Genomic DNA, 17550 nt, shown 5'->3' with positions numbered 1-17550 from the left:
GAGGGGGTGTGGAGAAGTTGAGCATCGGTTTACAGTCTTGGCATTTCCCAAAGGGGCCCCTGAAGAGTTAGCTGTGCCTTTCAAGCATCTTCAAAAGCACTTTATTGAGTGCGTATGACATTCCTGGAGCCAGCCGGGCTGGCAGCGCTGGGGGGAATAGAACACAATACTTGCTGTCCATAATCACGCCCCAGCCACCTTTCCATTCCAGAACTGCCCAGGAGGGAAAGACGAGTCCCTGGGAGGTCAGGAAGTGGTGTGCTCCTGGATCCAGGCCAAGTAGTTGGCCACGTCCGTGTACACACCGGGCTTGAGGCGGTCGCCACAACCTGAACCCCAACTGACGATGCCTCTCAGGACGAGCTGGCGCTCTGCGGTCTCGTCTTCACACACCAGAGGGCCACCGGAGTCACCCTGGGTCGAGGACACGCGGCTCAGTGCCCTTGGCTTGGGGTCTGGACTTGCACGGGTTGGGGGAGGGCGCCAATCAGGCGGAGGGCTCACCTGGCACGCGTCGGTGCCGCCTTCGAGGAAACCAGCGCAGAGCATGCCGGGAGTGAAAGCGGCTCCGTGCACGTCGGCGGCGGAGCAGCGCTCCGGACTGATGAGCGGCACCTGAGCCTCCTGCAGGAAACTGGAATATTCCTCCGCCCCTGCAAACCAAGGGCGCCTTCCTCACACCCCTCCCGACTCCGCTCGCTGTCCAGGCCACGGACCTGGCTGTGTCAGGCTCTTCTAATCCCTGCTAATCTCCTGCTTTCCGCAGAAACCCCCAGAGGGAGGGAGTTGCTTTTAACACCATTTCATAGACGAGAAAACTGAGGCCAGAGAGGAGCAGGGATGTGAATGGATCAGGTGGAAGCAGGGTGGCTTTGGAACCCCACCCCTACTTCCCATCCAGTGTCTCAAAACCCTGCTCCCCAACCTGCCCACCCATTGCTCCAGCGCGGGTCGGGAGTCCTAATTAGCCCTTGCAGCCCACTGCCTAGAGAAAATGGTGTGATTCTCCTGGTACTTTTCAAGCGATTTGGACCCCCCCACAACAGTGAACCAAGCCTTTGTAGAAGACTGCAGAGACGACGGCCCTGAACAACCCACCAGGTCAGCCCCATCTGTCCCTGGTGGTACCAATCCCTCGGGCTTCCCTTGGCTACTCTGGTGGCCAGAAGTCTCCCTCCCGACCCAGCCGTTCTAATACCTTCGAACTGATGGCCCCAGCCGGCCACCTCGCAGAGCGCGCCTTCGGGTTCGGCGGAGCTGGCGACACTTCTTGGCAGGCATACCGGCTGAACGAAAGGCGACGGGTGTGCGCAGCAGCCGTCCGCTGTCTCCTTCAGGCGTACCAGAGCTAACCCAGCCCGGGAGGAGGGTGAGCCCGGGATGCTGGGACTTCGGAGCCCTGCCCACCCTTCCTCTGATCCCCGCGGGGCGCCCCCACGCACCCAGGTCGTGCTGGTAGGTCTTGGGTGAGTAGGACTCGTGCAGGCGGTAGGAGCGCACTGCCAGCGTTTGGCACTGCTCACAACTCTGATTATGGCGGTCCTGGCCGAGCACCACAGTCAGCTCCTCCGGCGCCGGTCTGCGGGCAGGGTTGGAAAAAGGAAGAGCGCTCATTGCGGGCCACAAGCATCCTCCGGGAACCCCTTCTTCCCAGCCCCTTCTTGCGTTTCAGCTTCCTTCTGGGGAGCCCCTCCTGGGGTTTCAGCTTCCTCCTGGGGAGCTCTGAAAGGGAGAAGAGGGAAAGGTGGAGCAGGGACGCGGGGAGGTAGGGCATGTGTAGCAAGGAAGCTGGCACAGAGGAGAGACGCGCTAGGGATCCCGGGCCGGGAACTGAGCGCGTGGGCACTCGCCGGTTCTGCAGGCAGTGAGCCGCGGTCAGCACCCAACAGGGGGCGATGAGACTGCCTGCGCAGAAATTTTGACCCCAGTACAGCGCGGCGATGTAGGGGTGCGCCCCGGGGAGAGCCACCAGTCCCCCGACGATGCGGTTCAGAGAAGACAGCCGTTTGCGGAGTCGCTGTCCGCAGCCCACCAGGCCCGCACTGGGCAGAGGACCACGCTGCTCCGGCGGCGCGCACCAGGCTGTAGGAGGAACATAGGCTGAGCACAGGGAGACCCACCATCGGTTGGAATGTAGCTCGCCCTGCGCCCTCTCCGCGCCGACTTCTTAACCCTTCCCAACTACCTGAGGTCAGGTTTTGAGACGGGGTCTGGGTCGTGGGCTGAGGCTCCCGCGAGAGAAGGGGCGAGTCCTGGTGCTCGGAGGGGCTCTGGGTCGGAGTAAGGATTGGGGGCGCTTCCCCGATAGGAGCCTGGCAGCGTGCCAGGCGGCAATATTGCCAGCTCAGTTGGTCGCCTCTCCAAACGAAGCACCACGGGCGGGTGTCGTTGTCCGGGTTCCTGTGACCACAATTTGGGATGGGGTGTGTGAGGCGCTGTTAGAGCGTGAGAAGCCCAAATGGCCCTGAGGCGGAGGGGGATGCCCAGCCCGGCTCCACCCGGCCCACCGGCAGAAGGCATGGTCTCCCAGTCCCCAGTTCAGAGCTTGCTCTGCGGTCATGTTCCAGTAGGTGGCCTCCGAGGCCCACGGCTGACAGGGTGCTCCCGAGAGCGTAGTCTGGGCCATGCCGCGGTAGCTGAGCCCCCGGTCACTGTAGCACCTCTCCTTGAGGTCTGGAGAGAGTAAAGGCTCCCTGCAGCTAAGTGATGGTTTGGTTTCCCGCCGCCTTCCGCCTTCTCACCCAATCCTCCAGTCTCCCTCCTCGCTCTCCACAAGCCCTTCCCATGTGGGGCGGGGCTTCTGCTTCTCCCAGACCCTGACTCACCCACGTCACACAGGCGTCCTGCATAGCCAGTGGGGCAACGACACAGGCGGTGGCCCTCAGTCTGCAGGCAGCTGCCCCCATTGAGACACGGGTTGGTGCTGCAGACTGGGAGAACGTGCATGTTGGCCCACCCCTAGGCCCAAAGCCCCACAGAGAGCTGCCTCTTAAACTGGCACTCCACCTGGCTTCTCTTCCCCACCTTCCTCCCTCCTCCCTGGCCATCTCCCCACCAATCCACTCACCCTGGCTGGCCACTGGCTTGCATTGGGCCTTAGGACCTTTGCACTGGCACTTGGACACACCAGCAGGCTCAAACCTATGCCATATTTCATTCTCTTGAAAGAACTGGAGGAACTGGGGCTCGAAGCACTTCTCTGGTGACAAAGCAATGGGTTAGCCTCAGGAGGGTTTTGGACCAGGCCAAGCCTCTGGGAATCCACTGGGCCTCTTCAGTAGGCCCATGGCCACCCCTGCTCCCCAGCGCCCCCAGCTTCAGCATCTCCTTACCTTTCTGACAGTGCTTCCCAGTGAAGTGATCTGGACAGATGCAGTGTGGGCCATTTGGCATGTTCACACAGGTCCCTCCTTTCTGGCAGGGGTTGCCTTTGTTGCAGTGGTCTGTGAGATGGACAGTGGGGGAAAGAGTGAGGGACCTGAGTCAGACAGACAGGGGCCAAGTCCCAAACCTGCTTGTCTCGTGAGCTTGGCCTCCCAAAGTTGAGGAGTCTACCAACCTGCAAAATGGGGCCAGCCCCTCTTAGAACCTTTCCCTCTGGAGGGAGGGAAAGGGCTAGGTGGGCCCAGAATCCCAAGTGTTTAGGGTCTGATGATACCCAGGAGAGTAGCTACGGGTAATGAAAAGGCCCTGAGCCACCCCAAAGGTTGTGTGGCACCTTTCACTTTCATGGGCTCCAGGCAGTATGCCCATCGCTGGTCCTTCTCGAAGTTGGGGGTTGTAGCACACCTGCAGAAAGACATAAACCTTAAGTCATGGAAACAACCCAAGTGCCCATCAACAGATGATTGGTTTAAGAAGATGTGGTGTATTTGTGTGTATGTATATATATATACACACTACATACATATGTGATGGGATATTACTTAGTCATAAAAAAGAATGAAATATTGTCATTTACAGCAACATGAATGGACCTAAGGAATATCATACTAAGACAGACAAATATAATATGATATCACATATATGGAATCTAAAAAATAATGCAAATGAATCTATATACAAAACAGAAACAGATGCACAAACTTCTCGTTACCAAAGGGGAAAGGGAGGTAGAGAGGAGTATGGGATCAACAGATACAAACTATTGTACATATACTAGATAAAAAGGATTTACTATATAACAGGAGGGATTTACTATATAATACGAGGAACTATATTCAGTATCTTGTAATAACTGTAATGGAAAATAATCTGAAAAAAAAATGTACATAACTGAATCACCTTGTTGTATACCTGAAACTAACAGAGAGAGAGAGAGATGAGGCTTCCTTGCCCAGGGGCTGGCCTGCCCTCCCCTATCACAGCCCCCTTTCTCCAAGCAGGGTTCCATGGGCAGAAGGATAGGCAGAGTCCACCTCCCCCAGGCCCCTGCTCCAACCCCTTCCAGGTAGTCTTACCAGGGTCGGGGGCCACGCTGGCCTCTTTGGATGCACTTGTAATACAGCTGCCGGTGGTACTGGAAGGGGAAGTGACAGGGCTCCCCCGTGACGGTGAGAACTGCAGGGATAACATACTCCTTGATGACTTTCCCCGAGCCCCACTGCCCAGGTACCATCCCTCGGGGTCTGGGTGGAGAAGCATAGACCTTTGAAAAGATTACTGTGCCTTTAAGGCCACAGCCTGCTTAAGAGTTGGGTTCTAGAGTCAGATATTGGAGTGGACACTTGACTCCACCACCTACTACCTGTGTGACCTTGGGCAAGTCTGCAGCCCCCAGGCCTAGAAGAGTGCTTGCCACAAAGTAGGTACTTAATGAATACTTACTGAATGTTGAAGTCACTTGACCACTCTGAGCCTTAGTTTCCTCATCTGTAAAATGGCCATAATAATACAGAGTACAGGAGTTCCCATTGTGGCTCAGTGGGTTAAGAATATGACTAGTAGCCATGAAGATTTGAGTTGGATCCCTGGGCTAGCTCAGTGGGTTAAGAATCCAGCATTGCCACAAACTGCAGGGTAGGTCGCAGATGAGTCTTGGATCTGGCATTGCTGTGGCTGTGGCATAGGCCTTAGCTGCAGCTCCACCTGGCCCCCTAACCTGGGAACTTCCATATGTTGCAGGTATGGCCCTAAAAAGAAGATAATAAGTAAATGAATAAAACAGTACAGTTGAAGGTTGTCAGTTTTGCAGGATGAAAAGAATTCTGGAGATGGGTGGTGGTAATGATTACACAGCAATATGTGTGTATTAATACCACTGCACAGCAAACTTAAAAAAGGTTGAGATAGTACATTTTATGTCATATGTATATTACCACAATAAAAAAACTTAATGATGATATATATTTATTAATACAGAAAGGTGTGCATAATTTTTAAATTAAAAAAAACCAGCATGTTACGGAGTTCCCTTGTGGTGCCATGGGTTAAAGATTTGGTGTTGTCACTGCAGTGGCTTGGGTTGTTTCTATGGCATGGGTTCAGTCCCTGGCCCAAGAATTTCCACATGACACAGGTGCAGCAAAAATCCCTCAGCATGTCAGTATGGTTCTATTTTTGTACAAATACATTTACATAGGCATAAAGAAGAAATCTAGAGACAAATCTCCAAAATTTGTAAAAGTGGTTTTTGGAAGATAATGGATTAGGGGTTACTTTTCCTTCATTTCTATTTCTGTAGCTTTTAAAGTTTTTACAATAAAATATTTCTATTATAATTTTATTTTTACTCATTTTTTTTTTTTCTTTTTTGGACACCCTGAGACACATGGAGATCCTGGGCCAAGAGTCAGAGCCAAGCCACAGCTGCCACCTACGCCTCAGCTCTTGCAACACAGAATCCTTTAACTCACTGTGCCAGGCCAGGAATCGAACCTTCATCTTGGCACTGAAGAGACACCACTAATCCTTCTGTGCCACAGCAGGAACTCCTGCTATTATAATTTTAAAAAAATCATAGTCGAGCCTCATTATTCAGATTCTGAATTTTGTGCCCTTCTTGCTGAAATTTATTTGTAACCTCAAACCAATGCTCAAGGTGCTTTCACAGTCATTTGTGGACATGTGCAGAGTGGTGACAAATTTGAGTCACCTGAAGTACACATTCCCAGCTAAGGTCAAACAAGGTGACACCATGCTTCTTGTTTCAGCTCCTGTTATAAACAAGTGTTCTTTTCACACCCTATTTAGTGACACTTTTTTTTACCCAAATTTTGTGCTTTTGGTACATGCTTTTGCTGTTGAAAATGACCCCCAGATAGAGTGCTGAAGTGCTGTCCAGTGCAAGAGGGCCATGATGTGCCTTAGGAGAATATTTGTGTGTTACGTAAGCTTTGTCCAGGCATGAGCAATAGTGCTGCTGGCAATGAGCTCAATATCAATGAATAAACAATACATATTAAGCAAAGTGTCATTAAAGAGAATCACACATGAAAACAAGGTTATATATTGATGAGACTGATGAAAATGTGACCAGAACTCACAAGAAGCTAACCCTATATTTCCTCTAGGAACAACAGTTCCATTTTTGCTAATTCAGTGAGTTTTGTTTGTTTGTTTTAGGGCTGCAAATGTGGCATAAGTTCCCAGGCTAGGGGTTGAATTGGAGCTGCAGCTGCCTGCCACAGCCACAGCAACACAGGATCTGAATCACATCTGTGACCTACACCACAGCTCATGGCAGCGCCAGATCCGTAACCCACTGAGCCGAGCCAGGGATTGAACCCACGTCCTCATGGAAACTAGTTGGTTTCATTATCATTGAGCCACAATGGGAATTCCAGCTAATTTAGTGTTCTTAGTGACTTTATAGAACATGCTACCACAAATAATAAGAATTGACTCTATCGACTTCAGAGAAGCCTTGTGAAACTTAAATGAGATCGTGTCTATAAAACACTCATACAGAGTCCGGCACATAGTACTTGATCAGTATACATTAGCTGCTATTTTGTTGTTAAAAGCACAGTGGCACTTGCACTAAGGACCAAATCAGCAGGACGGTAAGGAAGAGAGAAGGGTCTGAGATGGACTTTTAAGATGCAAATGGAATGGACACAGAGGAGGGCCCTAAGTTGATGGTTTTAGGCAAGATCCGGGCAGCTAGGTTGGGTCAGGCTAGAGGGAGGAGTGCAGTATTGCTGTGTGTGGAGTGCTGGCTGTGCTTGGCCTCAGGGCCGTGTTAAGGGGCTGGGTCTGATCCCACCAAGCCAGGATCAATCTAGTTCACAACTTTAGGTAAATATTTAGTGCCCTAGCAGGATAAAGGCAATGGGGAGCTAAGGCAGGGGCGAGATGGCAGACATCCCCTATCTAAAGGGAGCTTGATAATAAAAGCCTATATATATATATTTTAAAATTATTTATTTATTATTTTTTTTAGGGCTGCACCTGAGGCATATGGAAGTTCCCAGGCTAGGGGTCAAATCAGAGCTGCAATTTCCAGCCTATGCCACAACCACAGAAACAGCAACATTGAATCTGAGCTGCACTTGTGACCTGTGCTACAGCTTGTGACACATGCCACAGCTTGCAGCAATGCTGGATCCTTAACTCACTGAGCGAAGCCAGGGATTGAACCCACACACTCGTGGATTCTAGTCAGTTTCTTAACCCGCTGGGCCACAGGGGAACTCCAAAAGCCAATATATTTTATTTTATTTATTTTTCGTTTTGCTTTTTAGGGTCACATCCACAGCATATGGAGTTCCCAGGCTAGGGGTCCAATCAGAGCTACAGCTGCCGGCCTGTACCACAGCCACAGCAACCCTGAATCCGAGCCTCATCTGAGACCTACACCACAGCTCACGGCAACACCAGATTCTTAACCCACTAAGCGAGGCCAGGGATCGAACCCGCAACCTCATGGTTCCTAGTTGGATTCATTTCCACTGTGCCGCAACGGGAACTCCTTTTTTTCCCCCAGTATATTTTAAGCATTTGCCATGCATCATACTGGACTGAGTGCCTCACCAGGGTTAATGACTCATTTCTCCTTCTTCAAAACCCTAAGAGTTTTACTTTTACCAGCCTGGCTTTACAGATGGGGAAATCGAAGCTTGGAGAGGTCAAGTCACTGGCCCAGAGTTGCCCAGCACATAGGTGGCGCAGATGGGGTTCAGAGGCATTGGGGTTCTGTGGCCCTGCTCTTGATCCCTCCTTGTCCATCAAGCGCCCTTATGAAACTGAGGGAGTCTGGCAGGTGCTGGATCAAGGCACTCAGATACAGCCCCAGTCCCACTCTCAAGGAGCCCATAGCTGACTCTCTGGGTCCCCAGCATGCATGCGCACAAGACCTGGCACATAGTAGGCCCTGAAGTCGGAATGCCGGCCAGGCAACTCTGGGGGCAAGAGTAAAGAGTGTCCAGGCTCCCCGTCCTCGTTCCAAGGGCTGGAGACTGATCATCAGCGTGCTCCCCGCTGTACTCATCCCTGTCCAAGGGTCTCTCAGGAGGTGACCAGCCCACTTACCCACTGTGTGCTCACTCGCCATGACCTTATGCTTCCTGGGGTCTTTCCAAGGTGGAATCTACAGGGCAGGAAAGAGAGCAGGGAATTTACCCAGGACGAAAAGGCCTGCCCTGATCCCATGCTGGTTCCCAGCTTCCTCTCACAGCCCAGAAACACAGAAGGCCTGGATCCTTCCTGTTCCCACTGTCTCCTCAAGGTGACAAGAAATGTAGGCCACGTCCTCATATCCACCAGCACCAGCTGTCTCTCTCCCTTCCACCTGGGCCTTATGGGCTGGTCTCATCTTTCCAAACAGGCCTTCCAATCACCTGGACTAAAAGGTCATGGGAAGAGACCAAGGCCAAGACTGGGATAGGGACTCCCCCACCCCCAGAGCCATCCCAGGACAAACCTCCTGGTTCCCACAGCCCTTACCAAAAGAGCTGACTCCAGGCTCACCAGCAGGATCCCCAAGAGCAGCAGAGCCCTCATGGCGTCTGTCGGTTGGTTCAACCACTTGCCCAGGTGTCCAGATCAATAGAACTGGTCAAAGTTCCCTGAGGCCTGAGAAGCAGAGATTGGTCAAGTTGCCCTTCTGGGCCTGGTGGGGCACAGGCTATTTATGGAAAGCCAAGCAGTTTCTTCAGTAAGCCCCCAAGGAAGAGAAAATTGGGGGTTGGTGGGTTGGAGTAGCTAATAAGGAACAGCATCTCCCCTGCTTTCCAAGATAGTGGAGACGGAAGAAAGGGGTGCCTTTCTTATGTTCCAGGTCCTATTGGGAAACAAGGAGGTTAAAGAAATCCAACAGAAGCTCACTACTTGAGGAAACTTGTAGTCCATGGGGAAGTATATTCGTTTTCTATTGCTCCCTAAAATTAACCACAAACTTTGCGGCTTAAAACAATACCCGTTTATTTGTTTACCAATCTGTAGGTCAAAAGTCCAGCACTAGGTGACTCAGTTTTCTGCTCAGGGTCTCACAAATCTGAGATCAAGGCTGAGTTCTCTAGAGGTGCTGGAGAAAAATCCCCTTCCAAGATCATTCAGGTCATTGGCAGAATTCAGTTCCTTGCCTTTGTGGGACTGAGGTCCCTGTTTTTAGCAAGCCATCAGCCAGGGCTGCCCTCAGTATCTAGAAGCTGCCTACATTTCTTGTCATAGGGCCTCTTCCATCTTCTAAGCCAACAACAGAGAATCTCCCCCACATCAATTCTCTCTTACCTGTAGAATTTCCTGTGCCAGAAAGAACCCCATTACTTAAGGGCTCTGATTAGGTCAGGCCCACCAAAGATAATCTCCCTTAATTCTGCTGGAAGAGAGGCAGACCATGGAAGACTTCCTGGAATAGAAACACAGCAATAGGAGAGCAAGGGTAGAGTCACTATTTCAACAATTGTTTTCCAGAGTTGATGTGATAGCTATTAAGACCATGATGAAACTAAAACTAGGAGTTCCCATCGTGGCACAGTGGTTAACGAACCTGACTAGGAACCATGAGGTTGCAGGTTCGATCCCTGGCCTTGCTCAGTGGGTTAAGGATCCAGCGTGGTGTAGGTCACAGACACGGCTCGGATCTCGTGTTGTTGTGGCTGTGGCATAGGCCAGCAGCAACAGCTCCAATTAGACCCCTAGCTTGGGAACCTCCATATGCCACAGGTACAGCCCTAGAAAACACAAAAAGACAAAAAAAAAGACAAAAAAAAAAAAAAACCAACTATAAGATAGATAGATGAGCTCATTAAAGTGAAAGCACCTTCCCCAGTGTTCTCTCTCTCTCTCTCTCCCTCTCTCTCTCTCTCTCTCTCTCTCTCTGGCTGCACTCAGGGCATGTGGAAGTTCCTGGACCAGGGATTGAACCTGCACCACAGAAGTGATAACAGCAGGTCCTTAACCCACTGAGTCACCAGGGAATTCCCTCAGTTCTTGATTGTACCTGAATACAGTCCAAGGCCCAGAGCTGGCCCCGTATTGGCTCCTTCCTCCTGATGAGAAGACAGCATCCCTTTCAAATGGAAGGGGCCTTTTAAACAGGTCTGCACAATGAACAGGGATTTTCAGACGGGAAAGGGAGAGAAGGGCTTCCAGGCAGAGTGAGTACTATAAATTCACAGAAGCCTGAATGCAGCATGTCAGATGAAGAATCTGGTGAGCACAGGGTGCTTTGTATGGAATGTGAGATGAGCCAAGAGGTCTGTGGGGACCAGATGTGGACATTCATGGGTATTTGGATGTTCAGCATTATTCCTCCTTCCTCTTCCTCTAGTCTCCCAGTTTCCGTTGGGGGTCATCCCTCCCCCCATTGTGTGGGAAAAGGTAACTTCCAGTGACCACCTCCTACTATGGAAGCCCAAAGGACCAGATCACTCTCTCCCTATATTAACATAGTCAGAGGTACCTAATGCGGCCAATGAGTGCTCTCTCCCAGGACTCTTAATCCTGAGCAGACCATGCAGGGATTGTGAAAAGAGTTGGAGTTGGAAGTCTGGTATTGCACAGTTGCACCCCAACCTGATAGTCCCTGCAACATGGCATAAGTCAGGATGGCTTTCAACAAAAACTAAGCCTAAGCAGTAAGGAAATTCAAATTTATCATTTCTCAACAGAAGAGGTCTAGAGTGAAAGGAATCCAAGAACAATGATTTCAGGAGTTTAGCAACATCATCAAGAACCTAAGTTCTGGAGTTCCCGTCTTGGCTCAGTGGTTAATGAACCTGACTAGGATCCATGAGGACGCAGGTTTGATCCCTGGCCTCACTCAGTGGGCTAAGGATCCAGTGTTGCCGTGAGCTGTGGTATAGGTTGCAGATGTGGCTTAGATCTGGTGTGGTTGTGGCTGTAGTTGTGGCCAGCAGCTAAATCTCCGATTTGACCCTTAGCCTGGGAACTTCCATGTGCCGTGGGTCCAGCCCTAAAAAGACAAAAGACAAAAAAAAACCAAACAAACAAAAAAAAAAAACCTAAGTTCTTTCCTCTTTTTGTTTATATAGTCCTCCGTGTGCATACCTTCAGACTGATTCCCTCATGGTCACAAGATGGCTGCCACAGCTCTAGGAATCACGTATAAACTCCAGCGAAGGGGGATTTTTCCTTCCATTAGATTCTTCCTAGAAATGAGGAAACCTTCTTCCAAAAAATCCCAAGCTGATCTCCTCTCATGGCTCAATGGCCAGAACTAGGTCTCCTGAGACTCCTAAACCAATCTCTGGCAAAGGTAAGGGAATCTCCATAACTGTCTTAGGCCAATCAACCCTGGAGCCACATCAGAGGTGTGTGAAGTAAAGTGGCCACAGGAGGAGAACTGGTACTCTGCAACAAGGAAGGGGAGTAGTACATACATTAAGTGGACAACCACAGTGTCTGCTATAATTCCTGCTTCCTGATTCTCTCTGGTGGCCCCTAATTCCTGCCTACTTCCAAGACTATTCCTTCTAGATGATACTATGAACCACTGAGTGCATTCCCATAAAGTAAAATTCCTTTTGTTTAAGTAGCTAGAGTCATGTTCCGCTGCTCGCAGCCAAGAATTTTCACTCTCCCTTATGCCTCAAGACTAGAGCCTCTGAGGAGTTCCCGTCATGGCACAGCAGAAACGAATCCGGCTAGGAAGCATGAAGTTGCAGGTTAATCCCTGACCTCGCTCAGTAGGTTAAGGATCTGGCATTGCTGTGAGCTGTGGTATAGGTCGCAGATGTGGCTTGGATTTTGTGTTGCTGTGGCTATGGTGTAGGCTGGCAGTTGTTATCTCCAATTAGACCCCTAGCCTGGGAATCTCCATATGCCTCAGGAGCGGCCCTAAAAAGCAAAAAAAAAAAAAAAAAAAAAAAAAAAAGCAAAAAAAAAAAAAAGGAAATTATTCTAGAATCTGTTTCTGTATAGCAAACCATTCCCAATTTAGTGGCATAAAACAACAACTTATTTTCTGATGAGTATTCCGGGTTGGGAATTCAGGCAGGACACAGCAGGGGTGGCTCTCTCTGCCACAAAGCCAGGGGCCTCAGCAGGGGGTACTTGAACAGCTGGGGTTGATGGGAATGCCCAGGAGCTGGAATCGCCCAGAGACTTCTCTGCTCATCTGTCTGGTGCTCTGGGTGGGACAACTGAAAGGCTGCGCTCAGCTGGAACTGTCAACCATAGCAGAGCATGATCTACACGTGACCTGTCTATTCAACGTGGGCTTATCAGAGCTCGGTTGATGATCCTGAGGGAACATCCCGAGAGAAGCTTCTGGAGAAAATGCATTGCAAAAGAATCAGGCTGTGTGGCCTTTGGTGACCTGGCCTCAGACCTCATGTGCATCACTTCCACCATATCTGAATGATGATGAATGTCACTAAAGCCACACCGGAGGAAATCTCTCACAATAGTGTTGGACCTCCTCACCCCTCTCAGGTTAGTTGTGGCCATATGGCTGCCTTGACCAATGAAATATGAGCAGAAGTGATTTATGTCGCTTTCGGGTGCAAGCTTTTTTTTTTTTTTTTGTCTTTTTAGGGCTGCACCTGTGGCATACGGAGGTACCCAGGCTAAGGGTCCAATTGGAGCTATAGCCACTGGCCTCCGCCACAGCCACAACACCAGATCCAAGCCGCATCTGTGACCTACACCACAGCTCACAGCAACACCCGATCTTTAACCCACTGAGAGAGGCCGGGAATCGAACCTGTGTCCTCACTGATACTAGTCAGATTCATTTTCGATGAGCCACAATGGGAACTCCCCTTTTTTTTCTTTTTAAGGCTGCACTGGTGACATATGGAAGTTCCCAGGCGAGGGGTCGAAGTGGAGCTGCAACCTACGCCACAGCCACAGATCTGAGCTGCATCTTCAATCTACACCACAGTTTGTAGCAACACTGGATCCTTTTCCCCCTGAGCCACAGTGGGAACTCCATTAGGTGCAAGCTTTAAGAGCTACCATATGATTTATCATATTTCCTTGTATTCCTGCCATTGTAGAAGCTCAGATTGAGATGGAGTCCTGGGTCCCTGAGTGGCTACTCTGAGTGAAACTTCCCCACATTCCAACAACCTGCATTGGACACAGAGTATACCTGAGAAATAAACTCTGTTTAAGTCACTGAAATTTAGGGATTGTCTGTTAGGGCAGCATAATCTAAACTAGCCTGACCTTTTTTTTTTTTTTTTTCCTTTTAAATACATCCAGTAGAAACCTTACCCATTGTTCCATGCTTTGTTTTATTCATTTAACAATAATCTTAAAGGAATTCCTTGATGGCTCAGTAGGTTAAGGATCTGGGTTGTCACTTCTGCTGTGCAAGTTGCAGCAGCAGTGCGGGTTCGATTCCTGGTACAGGAACTTCCACATGCCTCAGGCAGAGTCAAAACAAACTAACAGACCAAAAAGCAATACATCTTGGAGATTGTTTATATTAGTTCATGAAGAGCACCCTCACACTTTGTTTATTTATTTATATTTGGCTGTGGTATGCAGTGGCTTGATGTGGGATCTCAGTTCCCAGACTAGGGATAGAACCCAGGCCACATTGGTGAAAGTGCTGAGTTCCCATTGCTGCTCAGCAGGTTAAGGACCTGAGCTGTTGTCTCTGTGAGGATGCAGTTTCAATCTCTGCTCTGGCTCAGTGGGTTAAGCATTTGGCCTTGCTGTAAGCTGCAGTGTTGGTTACAGATGTGGCTCGGATCCTGTGTTGCTATGGCTATGGCATGGGCTGCAGCTTTAGCTCCAATTCAACCCCTGCCCTGGGGAACTTCCATATGCTGCTGCTGCAGCTGTAAAAAGAAAAAAAAAAAAGTGCTGAGTCCTAACCACGAGACCACAGGGAACTCCCTAATTTTATTTATTTATCTATTTATTTATTTTTGGACCCCCACACTTTTAAAAAAACTAGGTAGGGAATTTCCTGTGTGGCGAGCACATCAGGTTAAGGATCCACCATTGCTGCATCTGTGGTGCAGGTTGTATCTGCAGCACAAGTTCAGTCCCTGGCCTGGGACCTTCCACATGCCATGGGTATGGCCAAAAAAAGAAAAAGAAAACAAGAAATAAACATTCAAAATTATATATTAACAATAAATAAATAAATAAATAAATAAATAAATAAAAAGCAACATAGTATTCCTATACAGGAAAGGACAAAATCTTAACTAGTCCCTATTAAGTACAATCAGTACATTTGGAATTTCTGGACCATGCTGCAATGACCAACCTTGAACATTCATTTCTTATTTTGCTTGAGTGCAATTATATTTATAGGTTAAACCCTAGAAATGCATATGCATATGTCAGATGAATAGTGAAATATTTGTCCTTTAAAAAGGATCACCTTTGGAGTTCCTGCTGTGGCCCAATGGAAATGAATCCAACTATTATCCATAAGGATGCAGATTCGATCCCAGGCCTTGCTCAGTGGGTAGGGAAACCAGTGTTGCCGTGAGCTGTGAGCTGTGGTGTAGGTGGCAGGCAGGCACCACTCGGATCCCCGGGGTGCTGTGGCTATGGCATAGGCCAGCAGCTGTAGCTCTGATTCAACCCCTAGCCTGGGAACCTCTGTATGCTGCAGGCACGGCCCTAAAAAGCAAAGAAAAATAAATAAAAAGGATCACTTTGCCCATAGACAGAGAATGGGTCTGAAGAGTCAGAACCTGAGAGTCATGTGTGATACCTTCCCTTCCTCACCCCAAATAAGTCGCCAAGTCTTATTCATCCCAGCTCCATGATAGCTCTAACCTGGCCACTGCCCCAGCATGGGGCATCATTCCTCTCTTTAATATTTCCTCTTCAAAGGACCTCCCACCTCTCTTACTCAGGACACATGGCTCCAAACAATGGAGAAAATTCTGGGTAACTTGGGCAGACAAAGAATTGATTTGATGTTCTTAGGCGCTTGCTGAATCCCCTGGCCCCAGAAAGGACCTGGCTTGACCACCTCCCCTTCTTCTTCCACTGCCACCTTAATGAACCCTAAATGGGCCTCTGATGCTTCTATGTTAATCACTTGCTTTGGATTTCAAAGACCTGCTTGCAGGCATTGAAAACATGTTCCAGCTACCAGGGACCTTGGAGAATAAGTTCTGCCTCCTCTCTGATTTCCCTAGTGGAAACCAGGGCATGCCTCTGCATTTTATAGGTTTCCTCCCAAAGGGGAGGGGTGCTTAGAAGCTGGGCACCAAAGCAATAGGTGTTTATAAGTCAGCCCAAGCCCCTCTCTCCCAACCCTTCACCCTCACTCCAGCACATCCTCCACAGTGTGGCACAGAATAAGCAAATCTGATGAAGTTAGTCCCTAGTTTAACACACCCTGGACAGCTCCTCACTACCCTCAAAATGAAGTCCAACCTCCTCCTTACCTAGCTTCCAAGGACCTTCCTCATCCAGGCCTCTTCAAGGCCTGAGCCTCATTTCTTGTCCCTCAAGTGCATTCCACCTTGCACCTGAAACTCTACTTCAGTGCTCTGACCAAATGCTTGAGCCCTTACTAACTTCCTCTACAGAATTTTGAATATGAACTTGCATCCAGTGGCTCTTTCCTGCTCCACTCATGTTACCTCTGAAACCTATACATTCTCACTCAACACTTAGATCTCACTTGGACACAGCAGGCTTCACTGGGTGAAGTACCTGCCCTTTGTCCTGCTGGCCACTGGATTTCCCTTTTTCAAGGTACTTATCTTTATTTCCCAAAGTATCCTAAATCCATGCACTTTCTCCATCTCCACTGCCACCTTCTTCCAAGCCGCCGCACTCTGTCTTCTCCCAACTGCTCCCTGTGCTTCCACTCCTGGCCCCTCTAAAAGTCCATTAGCTAGAGTGATCTTTTTAAAGTATAAATCATCCTAAGGCTCCCCATTTTATTTAGGGAAAACAACAAACTCCTCATCATTGATCTACAAAGCCTTCCAGGATCTACCTAGAATCCTTGCTCCTTCATCTCATCTCAGACTATTGGGCCTTGAAACTATACAGGCCTTCTTCCTGTTCCTTGAACATACCAAACTTACTCTAGGCTCAGGGTTTTGCACTTGCTGTTGCCTGTGCTTAAAACTGTTCCCCTAGATTTTTGCGTGGTTGAATCAATTCAAATGTCAACCTGAGATCATTTCTCCTCACTATTTTGTCTTGATGTCTTATTAGCACTTACCACTCCCTCAGACCATCCCACTTATTTGTTTATTTATAGGATTATCATCTTTATCCCTCTCCTAGAAGGTAGGCAGAGAGACTGGCTATCTTACTGGCACTACTGTATTCCCCAGCACCTGGCTCAGGGCCTGGCACAAGGTGCTGTTCTCTGTATTTTTGGATGATGAATGGATAGGGATCTGAGAAGCCTAGTTGAAGCTGGCTCTGCCTTACTAGCAAGTTTGGGCAAGCCTCCATTTCCTGGTGTGTGAAGTGAGGGTGGAGGGAGTAGGATGTTGAGTTAGAAGGTGTTGATCAGCTGTAAAATTTCGGCCTTATTTTCTCCCAACTTTTCTGCCTAGAGCCAGCCACTAGACCTCAGCTCCCCACCTGTACAATGGGTGTGAGCTCGTCCCTACGTCTTGGGGTGGTAGAGCTGCCTTATAAGGCAGCAGAGGCCGAGGGAGGGCGAGGCCCTGTGGGTGGAGAGAAATCACAACATCCGGCTGTGGGGGTAGGGCGGGGGCGCCCGCGGTGGCCCGGACGGAGGCCGAGGAGCAGCTAGGGAGGCCCCCAGCCTTCTCTGGGCCTCTCCCCGCTTCCGATGTGCGCCCTTCAAGATGGGCCGACCCAAAAGTATACGGCCGGATACACGGCCCGAACCTGCAGGAGGCCGGCCGGGAGGAGGCCCAGAACACTAAATGCATCCCCTAAAAACCCTGGAAAAGCCAAGGCGAGTCAAAGGGACCCGGGCCACACCCACAGCTAATAGCCCAATCAGAGTGCAGTGCTAAGGCTGACCGACGCTTCCTTCATCCAATCAAGTACAAGAATTCCAGGGCGTGACCCAGAGGACCCACCTCCGTTGTCCCAGCAGAGGGCTCGTCCCTAATTGGCAGTTCGGTATCCTACGAAGGCCCAGAAATTCGAACATAGAGGCTGAACCCCATCGTAGACCAACTAGGAAGATGTGACGTATTAAGTCCCGCCCCCCTGTTCCTT

The 17550-nt window shown here is 49.6% G+C and overlaps 1 protein-coding gene across 2 annotated transcripts; it reads right to left on the bottom strand.

Annotated features, from left to right (window-relative positions):
* Positions 1-78: 78 nt before the first annotated feature.
* On the bottom strand, positions 79-8967 carry F12 (coagulation factor XII). 2 transcript variants are annotated; one of them, XM_085009706.1, is made up of 14 exons: positions 8887-8966; positions 8473-8530; positions 4461-4560; positions 3719-3789; positions 3333-3443; positions 3068-3199; positions 2826-2930; positions 2508-2673; positions 2186-2400; positions 1851-2082; positions 1443-1579; positions 1199-1348; positions 505-624; positions 79-414 (listed from the first exon to the last, which is right to left on the bottom strand). In XM_085009706.1, the coding sequence occupies exons 1-14, from the start codon at positions 8941-8943 to the stop codon at positions 410-412; spliced, it is 1659 nt and encodes a 552-aa protein (XP_084865832.1). In that variant the 5' UTR covers positions 8944-8966; the 3' UTR covers positions 79-409.
* Between the last annotated feature and the right edge of the window lie 8583 nt (positions 8968-17550).

This window comes from Sus scrofa, chromosome 2 (genome assembly GCF_054392235.1).
Source record: "Sus scrofa isolate SSC_HxYL_T2T_F1_AM1 chromosome 2, Sscrofa_HxYL_maternal_Yorkshire_Landrace_v2.0, whole genome shotgun sequence".
NCBI lineage: Eukaryota > Metazoa > Chordata > Mammalia > Artiodactyla > Suidae > Sus > Sus scrofa.
This window is presented reverse-complemented; position numbering and strand designations above follow the sequence as displayed.

What these genes read in the sequence shown, in the direction of transcription:
- F12 (XM_085009706.1), bottom strand. Translation starts at nt 8,943, where the DNA reads ATGAGGGCTCTGCTGCTCTTGGGGATCCTGCTGGTGAGCCTGGAGTCA. An exon ending in GCCTGGAGTCAGCTCTTTTG is followed by an intron (nt 8,531 to 8,886) that starts GTAAGGGCTGTG and finishes CCTGCCCTGTAG; the next exon opens with ATTCCACCTTGGAAAGACCC. An exon ending in GACCTACCAGCACGACCTGG is followed by an intron (nt 1,349 to 1,442) that starts GTGCGTGGGGGC and finishes GGGCTGGGTTAG; the next exon opens with CTCTGGTACGCCTGAAGGAG.